Raw genomic sequence first — 12,362 nt, forward strand, 5'->3', positions numbered from 1 at the left:
AGCACAAATCCTGCTTTGTGTTGCACAAATACAAGCATCGAGAGACAATTCCATCGCAAGCATTAATTTTCTCTTTCAAGTGTAGAAAGGGTGGTCGCTGAAATTTTAATATTTCCCTATACTTTTCATTTATGCCTTATATATGATTAACTGTGCGAGCACAAATCCTGCTTTGTGTTGCACAAATACAAGCATCGAGAGACAATTCCATCGCAAGCATTAATTTTCTCTTTCAAGTGTAGAAAGGGTGGTCGCTGAAATTTTAATATTTCCCTATACTTTTCATTTATGCCTTATATATGATTAACTGAGCGAGCACAAATCCTGCTTTGTGTTGCACAAATACAAGCATCGAGAGACAATTCCATCGCAAGCATTAATTTTCTCTTTCAAGTGTAGAAAGGGTGGTCGCTGAAATTTTAATATTTCCCTATACTTTTCATTTATGCCTTATATGTGATTAACTGTGCGAGCACAAATCCTGCTTTGTGTTGCACAAATACAAGCATCGAGAGACAATTCCATCGCAAGCATTAATTTTCTCTTTCAAGTGTAGAAAGGGTGGTCGCGAAAGTGTAGTATTTCCCTTCCTAGCTGGACATCATCTTGGTGACCAACCTGTTTTGTTTTTTCTTCATTCTGTAATTATTGGAGCAAAATATGGTAATAATTTCAGGATAAATCAGCACAAATTGAGCACAAAATAATTTGTTAATATCTCTGTGGTAGGAATTGTTTTTCACAATGTTTTCGCTAACTTGACATCAAATTGTCGTCCAACTTTCTATTTCAGTTAGTTCCGTAACTAATGAAGCACAAATTCCGATAACTGCAGCATAACTTAGCACATATTGAGCACAAAAAAATTTGTTAATATTAGTGTTGTGGCTACAAGTGTTGTCGCCAACTTGACGTAAGTCTCTCATAACCACAAGCAGTACACAATATATGCATTTCCGGAAAGAGAAGCGGAATTATTAACAAACGTTCTGAACAGTAGGAAGTGGTGCAAAAACACATTACCGAGCACAAACAAGTTAATATCCGAGCTATTATTTCATTACCATCCCGTCACTAACCATCCATTTTACTTTGGTCATAGGGCATAATCGTATAGTATTTTACTTTTTATTCCAATTTTTTTATTAGTACATTTCGAGGGAGTTACTTATGGCTTCTTCCAAACTTAAAAATATTTTCTTATATTTTCATTTGCATTTCTAAGGAAAATTAAATGTTTTCTATCCTCCCTCAGTTCACAAATCACGTAGTTTCCATCCTCTTCAAATTTTAATTCATCCATTTCCACTTCCTTAAGCTAAACATCGCAAGAACACTCCTTTCCCCATGGTATTTCAATAATATTTAATGCGTAATGTTCCAATACTGCAATAAAATGATTTAGAATGTATTAACCATTTTTATTTCAGAGATCGAGGAAACGTTTCTGCATTTGAAATCGTGAAAAATGTCCCAACTACCGCCAAATGAGCTCAGTGGTAAGTACAGTTTTGTTCCTCATTTTTTAAAGGTCTTTCATATGACGCACCACAATAGATTGAGTATATTTTCTTGCGTTTCCAATGTGATAGATGATTTTAAAAGGAAATTCTGTTCCATATATTTAATTTCGTACATAGAGTACGTCATGAATTAATTAAAAGGTTGGGTGCAAGAATCAAGTAGGTCCATTGTCTAGCGGATTTGAGATTCTCGCATGTCCGAGTAGGAAAAAATTACTCTCCACTGAGTGTAAGAATCATGTGGATCCGATAATTATATTTAGTGTTCTAATGCAAAGGAGGTATCTACATACACCGTTCATTGTGAACTTAGAGCAAGACGTAGGCAGCTCTGGAATATTTTTAAAAAGTGTAATTACCTGGTTCTCGCATCCAACCCTTCAACTATTAACTTCCCATAGAACATGTTTCCTAACGGACTATAAAAACTACAGGAAAAACGTTCTGTCGTCGAGGATTGTAATTTAGCTTCTCCTAAGTCAAGAATTAAAATAGTAAAGAAGAAAGATGACTTTCTTAAAAAATAACTTACATAGGATAAGAAATGGATTTTCCTTGTAAGTATTTAAAAAAAAGTATGTTAAATGATTATGTTTTTTCAACATAAATATGGTTTCCTGGCTGGGAATACATAAAATATTTTAAATTCTATAAAAACAATATATAATTTTAGTATCTTCATGGATGAAAAGCCTAATCCACACAATTGTTCGGAAATTTCCCAACTTGTAAATACAGAGTCCACACGCAACCGAATTTCGTGACTGCCGTTCCAACGAAACCGAATAAACCTACTGATATCTGTTAGATCTAATATCTGATTAAAAGAGTCTTTTATATATATATATATATATATATATATATATATATATATATATATATATATATATATATATATATATATATAACTTGCAATATATGTGGTTTGTAGCCTTGCAGACCGGGCTTACGACTTCAAATTTAGAGATTGTGCATCTCAGCGGGCGAGGAAAGGGAGAGAAATGAGAATTGAAAGAAAAATAAAAGAGAGAAAAATTGTCAATCACAATATTGCTTTATTAATAAGAATTGTTCGTCGAATCATGCCTGAACATTCTCATGGTTTTCATAAATCACAGAGAAGGAAATAGAAGTATAAAGAAAATAAAATTTCGCTATGAAAAATAAATTAAGGGCTACATTGACACTATTTTATGGGATTGATCTTACAAGGGAGAGTCACGAAGAGGCTCTGCTGAGATCCGAACAAGACAACTGTGTTTACATTTGATATGTTATTACTAGAAAAATCCCAAAGTTGTGCGTGCCACACTGAGAAAATTTTGGAGGTTAAATCAGCCAAAACTCGGTTGCCGGTAACCAAGTTGCGTTGTCAGTATAGAGCATGCTGAGATCTCGGTTACTGCAACTTATTGCTACTCGGTTAGTTGACTGTCGTACATATAACCGAGTAGTTGGCTAATTCAACCGAGGAGTAATCAACCAAGTAATACATGGTAAAAATAAGCGAGCAAAATTAGGTAATGTAGCAAATGTACTTGGTAAAAATAACCTTCTGTACTCGGCTGATTTAACTGAGCATGTTGGCTACTCTTGCCAGGGTAGCTGGTAAAATTACCTTCTCCGCTAGGATAATTCGCAAAATATAATTCAGAACTATAGCTCTTATCCTCCCCATTCTAATCCCCAAAAGGTACGTTTCTTAACACAAATCTGTTGACAGAAGATAGGTACATACATTACTGTGAATTCAAGTCCTGGTTGTTCCCTTAAGCAGATTTATGTTGAGAAAAGCGTCTTTGTGTGATTGGAATGGTGCGGATAAGAGCTACAATTCTGAAAAATATTTTGCGAATTATCGTAGCAGAGAGGATAATTTTACCAACTACCTTAACAACAGTAACCAACTAGTAGAGTTTTTTTTAATACCAACTACCTTAGCAACACTAACCAAAGAAGCAAAATAAATAAATAAATAAATAAATAAATAAATAAAAAAAGTCCTGCTGGATCCATCACTGTGATGTCAGAAGTTCCTCTCAATGGCAATACACATTTACGTAAGACACCGTAAGAAATAAAATATGGAATCAAAATATGAAAACATTCAATTTGAACTGAAATAAATAAGATTACGGTTTTATTTCCATTTCAGAAGTGGTAAAAACGAAACGGAGTAGACAAATTTCTTCCTGATATGTAAGAAACATAACTATAGTTAATTCTAGGAACTCCTGACTCAGATATTGCAATAAGGAAATATGAATTACTTATTGAAGAAAAAAACAATTATGTATGCCACATTATACATTTAATTTATGAATTCTAGTAATTAGAGAAGAAACGAAATAAAGGAAAGCATATTTATGACATAGGTAAGATTCAACAAAATAAATCTTTTTTCATAAGAGAAATATAGATAATTCAAAGCTTACTTTATTTTATTTTTAGGTAGTCAACACTCTCTTCCAAAACAAGTACTTCATTATTTACATTGATACTCCTATAACTTTTAAGAGAAAAATAAAATTTCTGAACATATGCATAGATATTATATAAGCCGATTGGCAAGTGCAAGTAAATAATTTTGCAGACTGCCTATGCTCACTTATAGCTTATTCTCTTTTTGTGCCATATTTGTTCGAGATTGGTTGTTAGTTGATTGTAGTTTGACGTTTCTACTTTGTAGTCTGACGTAGTTTCACGTTTCTACTTTGGTGGCTAAAGAAGACGTGAACATATTGATTATAGTGAATAGTAGCCATTTTTTTTTTTCGTTCAACTGTACTCCATCGATAATCGAATCAGAGGCCACGCACACAGAATAGCAATAGCAGTCACACTTTCAGCAATAGCAGTCACTCTTTTCATAATATACCAAATATTTCATATCAATCAAACTTTTTCAACCAAGATCGATATAGCACCATAACTAGCTATTTTCACTAGCCTTCTATCTCTAGGTGGTTTACCTCCATTCTTAGGTTTTCTGCCAAAGTGAATCATCATTATGAAAACAGCTAAACAAATATCATAACCCTAATAGTAATAATAGTGCTAATTACCGTTTTTACTACATGCGAATCACCTATGCAGCCTTCATCTTAAATCATTACGGATAAAGATGAACATCCTTGCTAATAAAATCAACAAACATCTATCAGATCAATATTTATTATCATATCACCTAGAGGTATAATTATTTTACTAGCAACAGTCAATATCCACTAACTAGACTTTAAGTTGAAAAAGTACTAATTGCCTTCAAAGACACAAGTAAAAGAGAACTCTTTTGGTCTTAGTATATTAAATACAACTCGGGAATTGCAGTCCAACATCATAATATATTGACCATAAGACCTAATAGGAGGTTTATTACACCATAAATAGATTTACAATCTACTAACTAACACTTCAGTTATTTACTTACAGCGATGGTTATTTTCTACAAATCATAAAAATATTGGTACAACATATCTAATTTTTGGTGCTTGAGCAGGAATAGTGGGTACCTCCCTCAGCTCGCTTATTCGAGCAGAACTTAGTCGTCTGGAGATGACCAAGTCTATAATGTTGCCCATACATTCATTATAATTTCCTTCATAGTTTTGCCTATTATGATTGGTGAATTTGGTAATTGATTAGTTTCTCTCATACTAGGAGCCTGATATGTTCTTTCCACGCTTAAATAAGATTCTGACTGGCTCCTCCCTCACTCTCCCTACTCTTAACTGGAAGAATTGTAGAAATGAAGTAGGATCAGGGTGAACAGCATTTCATCTTTCTATAGCCATAGCTCACACTGGGGACTCTGTGGACCTTCCCATTTTCTCCCTTCATCTAGCGGGAGTTTCATCAATTCTAGGAGCAGTAAACTTCATTAAAACCGTAATTAATATGGTAACTACTGAGATAATCTTAGAACGAATACCTTTATTCGTTTGATCTGTAGTAATCACTGCCGTCCTACTTTTATTATCCCTTCCTGTCCTAACAGGAGCCATTACAAAACTTTCAACTGATCGAAACCTTAATACTCCCTTCTTTGAGCCTTCTGGAGTTGGAGATCCTATTCTCTACCAACATCTATTCTTATTCTTTCACACCCAGAAGAATGTATTTTAATTCTCCCAGGTTTTGGAGTAATTTCACATATTGTAACTCAAAAAAGTGGTAAAAAGGAAACCTTTGGAGTATTAGGTAAAATGTATGCAATACTAGGAATTGGATTTTTAGGATGCATTGTATGAACTCATCATATGTTCACTGTAGATATAGACATTGATACTCGAGTTTACTTTACTGCAGCCACTATAATCATTGCTGTGCCTACTATAATCAAGCTATTTATATGAATTGCTACTCTTCACGGAGCACAAATAAACTATTCTCTTTCAATTCTATGAACTTTAGGATTTATTTTCCTATTTACTGTAGGAGGTCTTACCGGAGTTATGTTAGCAAATTTATCTCTTAGATATTGTCCTCTACGATACTTACCACGTTGTACCACAGTCCCATTATTTACTACACATAGGAGTTGTATTTACTAACATAGCAGGTATTATTCACTGATTTCCTTTATTCAGAGGAACAACAATGAATCCAATATGATTTAAAATCCAATTCCTCCCAATATTTATATAAGTAAACATCACATTCTTCCCTCAACATTTCCCAGGTCTTAGAGGTATACCTCGTCGATGCTCAGTGTACCCCGACGCTCATACTACATGAAACATAATATCAAGTGTAGGACCATTCATTTCCTGCGTTGCTGTTCTAGGACTCGTAATTATTATATGAGAAATATTCGCTATTGCACATCCTGTAATCCTCTCAGATAAACAAACAACACACTTAGAAAGATTCCAAAATCTACCACCTGGAGATATAGTTATGCAGAACTTTCTCTACCAACAAACTTCTAAGGTGGCAGATAAGTACATTGGGCCAAAGCCCCAAATATAAGATAAACACCCATCTTTCTTAGAAATGGTCATCTGAAATCAATTAGGTCTCCAAGATGCATCTCTAGTCATAAAAGAGTATTTTTCATGACCACACAATACCTCTTGTGACTATAATTACAGTACTTGTCGGATATATATACTAGTCTCTCTTCTACCAAATACTTACATCAATCGAAACCTTCTAGAAGGTCAAACTCTAGAAACTATTTGAGTAGAACAATATCCTTAGTTCTTGGCCACTCCTCCCATCCATCCCTGTCTGACCACAGAGTACTTTATAGTTATGTCCATAAAGAATATTTATATATCTACAACTACAACTTATACCTAGCCTATATCTAACCCTACAACTATCTTATACCTAATTAATATCCATAACTCTTCTATCTTATAACGACCCCATGGTAGGGTATTTATCCCATCACTTAAAACATATCTCTTATCATCTATACAACTTAAATCTAACTTCTTTACTTCTGTACTATATATACACCACGCCTTCAATTTCTTACCAAATTCGTCTTCGTATAGTAGTCCTCTTGATTGAACAAACAGTCGTTATACTCATCAAATGTAAGTTCTTTGTATACAAAACTCTTTTTTTATACCTTTGGTTTCCTTACAACACTTTTCCTTATCGAACTTACCTTTAAAGTCTTTGCCTCTTAGATCCATTTGAGGTGCTTTTATCCATATGAGGTGAGGTGAGTACATCTTAGATCTTAAACCTACAAGCTCTTCTATAATGGCACCTTTAACCTCATCCTTCATCTTACCAAGTATTTCTTATTGATCTGGGGTGTCTTTTATCTGCTATTCTTAGGGTAATCGCTTGTGTCGAAGTAATCAATATAGTTTCTCATCTCCTCGTACACGTCTTCTATTTGAATATATTTTGCTTTGGTATTTTGTCTTCATTACATTATAATGGAAGGCGTACATTAAATACTTTGATAGATTTAAGATGAAAGTCTATTTGGTTTTATTCATTATGATTGCACATAGATTCTCTGTATAAATAATTCTATCTTTAAAATTCGGTTTAGCAATGAGCTTTTCTACTCTTGCTGGTTCACATTCCATTTTTATAGTCTTACATCTCGAATATTTTCGATTATCTTCCCGAATACTGAGTTGTCAGTGACCATGTAGAAATCTTTTTCAAAGTCATTCGTTGCTCTAGAGCTTATCTGCGTGTTTAAATCTATGTAATCCTTTAGCCAATCTGACTGTTCGAAGTCTATTACCTTTTGTATTTTCTTAAGTTTCAACCCAAGTGATAGAGATTGTTTTAGGTTCCGATAGTGAATCACTTATTTTTCTTTATCATATAGGATTGTTAATAGTTTTGATTATTTTGAACTAGGTGAACACATGTTTTCTGCAGCCAATGGATAGTCTTTTTGATAGTCATATATTTCTTTAGGATACTCAAGATCTACTTCTAGTATATAACCAGTATCAGAATCAGAATCATCAGTACCAGTATCTTTGTGAAATCTGTTTCTCTTATCTTGTCTTCGCCTAACCTTCTAAATCCCTTAAATGGTAGACATTGATTCATAGCCCAGCCGTCGAAGTTATTGGAAAATGGATGGATGAATGTAGAATATCACATTGAAAGATAGAGTATCGAGAAAATCCACTCAGGCCGTGTAGTTCACTACAATCTCGCATGATTTTTGTTTTATAAAACAAACGTCCAAACTAGGGAATCATCTCACAAGAGGTAAGAGCTGTAACACTTACCAACGATGTACCGTAATTTGAAATGAGAATGAAAGATCATTAATGTAATTTTGAAAATTGTAACTAATATATCTTCTTCAAAACGTATTTTCTCAGAATTTTTGATGAACATATCTTAATATGCAAGTGTCTCTCGAAACTGTTAACTAGAAATGGGAAGTGCTAATTGTGAATATTTTTGATTTTCTTTTTGTAATAAGAAAACTCGTTACTTTTGTTATAATACTGTCTACCAGTTTCTATTTGTCTGTGGATTCCGTCTGTTTATAAATACAAATACAACAACTAAACATGGCTTTGCTTTGTTTCTTACGGTATTCAACCTTTGCAGATACGAACACTGTTTTACGTTTCAAAGTTGCATGCAGAAAGTTGTATAGGATAAAACACGTGTTACTGGGGAATACCATAGTGCTTACAAATATTCTTGCTTTGCTGGATTGGGCAGGTTTCTGCAAACTAGTCTTTGCGATTGGCACTAAGGAATATAACTCCAGAAAGGTATGCCACAGAGACTTGAATTGAGACTGAAACCATTGGATCATTCAGTTCTAAAACCAATCATCTCCATGTAAACTCATTTTATAGGAGAGACAAAAGACGACATTAGCCAATATGCGTTTGCCATATAGTTCTGTTCTTATTTTTGACCGTAGAATATGACTGTTTCATAAGATTCTATCACTTTGATATGAAAATAACCCGATTTGTTTCATTAAAAATACAAAATTAAGAATTGGAGATTACTTGTTTTTATACAAAACAGCCAAATATACTTTTCATTATGTTTAACAAATGCCACAAATTACATGGATATGGTTACGTCTGTCACTGTAATACTATTTTTAACAGTTAACAAAACGCTAAACTAAGTTTATAAGTCGAGACATCCTTCTGGATCATCATTAACAGCTAGCAAACTAAGAGTGTAGATTTAGAAATCCTCTTTGGGATCATGCCATTCTGTGGTGCGACACAAAGAAATTTCTTCATATAAAGGTAAAAAGCTCACGTGGAATCAGTTTGAGCACGTTCCTGATGCTTGCAATTTTCTTCTTGTTTACGACTGGCTAATTCTAAAGAATATGCTTCCTTTACTGAGAGTAGAGTCACTTTCATCTTATTTTTTAAAAACAAAACAGACCAAACCTGATTGTGCATAAACTACCAAGGAAATGAAGTACTTCAACTTCACCAGGTGTCGAAGTTTAGTAACTAAAACTGCTGTAGTTTCTCAAAGGTGACAACACTGTTGACACATCAAGCAATTTAGATCTCCCGTTAGGAGTAAACTTATTAAAAAGCATTTCATGCTGCACCTAAAAATACAAAAAAAAAAAAAAAAAAAAAAAAAAAGGCGCACAATTTTGTACATTTCAATAATTGTGAAAGCAAGTGTGCTTCAATGGTCATAGAATACTAATAATGCTTAAGTTATTTCTGGATTTGTTTATTTGCTATGAAGAGCAACAAGGCATATGAAGCTCTAATATATTACTACTACTAATATAATATTCTGTCTTATCTGCAGTCTTCATTTGTACATCTATTAGGAATATATTTGCGTTTCTTTGTGATAAATTGAAGGCTCGCTGTGGAAAACAATGTAAGTGCCACCTTGAAATTGTTTCACTCATTTTTCTTTTTAAATACGTTTGTCCTAGATAGATTTTCATACTTCGTTATATGCTAGGTTGTATTTCTAAGCATTAGTATGTTCTATTTTGTAATGCTTGGGTACAATTTACTATGTTTTGTCTCTACTGTTAGAGTAACTATTGTTTATAGCACTTACATTGTTTCCTACAGCGTGTCTTCAAATGTGAACCTTTCACTCTTGTCATTTTCATTTTATGTCTTTCATACCTTCTTTTATCCCTCTTCCTTTTCTTGAACATACCATTTGAAGAAAATTATCTGAATATCTCATGTTGTGGAAAGCACAAGCAAGCACACAACTCAATAAGTTCTTCGATTCCATACAACGTCATGACAAATGGCTACCATCTGGTCGAATGTGGTATCATCTGAAGGTAAATCTAAATTTTAGTTCTAAAACTAGTCATCTCCAGGATATGACATGTTTTCAAATTAAATGGAATTTTAAGTGTTTCATATTTTATATAACTAGTGGGGGAAGGAGTTGTTTTTAACCTAAATATGTGTCCATATCAGTTGAGCTGGAAAGTGCAATAATCTCAACTTGGTAAAAATGTGGAGATGACTGGTTTTCAAACTCCCGATGAAATTAAGAAATCGGGTGAAACAGTAATCATTGTAGTTAATTTGTAGATACGATATTATTCATCCTTCCACCTCTTTTTAGAAATCGCGCTACAATAAAAACCTAAATTATATAATAAATTTACAATTTAAATTCATGATGACAATTTAATTTACAATTTAAATTCAGTTGTAGAGCGTTAACCTTTGGTATGTAGAGTCTCAGGTTTGATCCCCGCCCAAGTGAATTTATGATGGCTAACATCATGTCCGTGATGTTCTCTGGATACTCAGTTTCATGTCTCACTCTCATTACATCAAATGGGAACCGGTTGCTCACCTCAAGAGTACGGGGTTCTTAGGTTGATCCCAGCTTCCAACTTAAATGTGGTGGTGGACAGACACCTGGTGCGTGTGTTTTCTTGGGGTTCTCCCTTTTCTCCCAATTTATTCATTAATAAATTTCATTTATTTCTCATCATCACTGCCTCCTTTAGCCTAGCCGCATAACTGTAGGAAGTAAAACTTAAAGATTTCATTTCACCTTTTCTCATTACATCCAATTTTCCGTCATCATTACCTAGTTTAATTCATCGTTTCTCTGAGCCTAAAGGGCGTAATAGTGAGACCTTAAAGAGGATATATAACTTCGTTCTCAAATTTGCAACTTAAATTACAGCTTCCTTTTTTCTGTAGCACATAGATGTTATATACAACAAAATTATTATAAGCATACAGGAATATAATCATTAAATTTTCACTCCTGTCTGTGATGGAAATTTAGAGGAAATGAGTCAAATTTGAAAAAATTCGTAAAGATTTAGAGTCATTTTTAACAGTCTCTTTCATTCACTGCTGGTTCTTTTAAATGGAAATGTAACATTAAAGGAAACTAATTGCAAGGGAGGAAACTGAAGTGTAAAATTATTCAACTAACATTTTTAATTTACAGTAATAATTTCCTCACATTGTTGTAAGATGGCTGCAGGTAAAACCAGTTATCCACAATATATTCCACTATGTTACGTCAATATCTCAACAAGGAAAAATCACTGCAGCAATCACAAGTAGTTTTGTAGTTGCTAGTGAAAATAGGTTTATATATCCAGCATGTGTTATTTTGTGAATATCATTGGAACAACATGGATGCATTTTTCTTTGACCTAAACAGAACCTAATTATCGATTCATGCTGCAGAGAATTCTATTACACTGTATGAGTTTCTTCAGAAGTAACCGAATAAGATTATGTAAGTTCTAACGTTCCATATTTCCGGAAGCGTGCTGGGGAAATACTCTTGAACTCTCTCTTGATGAAGTAATAGCATCATTTTGCCTTATTTTAATTTTTCAGATGGCGATGATCCTCCACCACCTCCGGGAATTGTGACAACTCAACCGGCTCAAAGTAAGTATCGTAAAGTCAAATATATATGATAGGTAGATATAAAAAGAGAGAGATAGTCATATATATATATACAAACTATGTGATCAAAAGTATCCAGACACCTAGCTGAAAATAACTTACAAGTTCGTGGCGCCCTCCATCAGTACTGATGGAATTCAATATAGTGTTGGCCTAGCCTTAGCCTTGATTACAGCTTCCACTCTCACAGGCATACTTTCAATCAGGTACTAGAAGGTTTCTTGAAGAATGACAGCCCATTCTTCACGAAGTGCTGGACTGAGGAAAGGTTTCGATGTAGATCGGTGACGCCAGGCGCAAGGTCGGCGTTCCAAAACATCCCAAAGGTGTAATATAGGATTCAAATCAGGACTATCTGCAGGCCAGTCCATTACAGGGATATTATGGTCGTGTAACCACTCCGCCACAGGACATGCCGTATGAACAGGTGCTCGATCGTGTTGAAAGATGCAATCGCCATCTCCGAATT

General features: G+C 34.0%; 1 protein-coding gene across 5 annotated transcripts in view; it reads left to right on the forward strand.

Annotated features, from left to right (window-relative positions):
* Positions 1 to 12,362, forward strand: part of LOC145683499 (phospholipid scramblase 2-like) — a 289,918-nt gene that overhangs the window by 7,901 nt on the left and 269,655 nt on the right. For 3 of the 5 annotated variants that reach the window (XM_081754836.1, XM_081754839.1, XM_081754837.1), the window contains exons 2-3: positions 1,431 to 1,499; positions 11,822 to 11,875. In XM_081754836.1, coding sequence (XP_081610962.1) covers positions 1,469 to 1,499; positions 11,822 to 11,875 — 85 coding nt within the window. In that variant the 5' untranslated portion in view covers positions 1,431 to 1,468. Of the gene's footprint in view, positions 1 to 1,430; positions 1,500 to 3,700; positions 3,899 to 11,821; positions 11,876 to 12,362 lie in introns of those variants that run through there. The other 2 variants (XM_081754838.1, XM_081754840.1) reach the window with 2 other exon arrangements.

The sequence above is a fragment of the Thermobia domestica genome, chromosome 4, assembly GCF_964235325.1.
Source record: "Thermobia domestica chromosome 4, izTheDome1.hap1.1, whole genome shotgun sequence".
Classification (NCBI taxonomy): Eukaryota; Metazoa; Arthropoda; class Insecta; order Zygentoma; family Lepismatidae; genus Thermobia; species Thermobia domestica.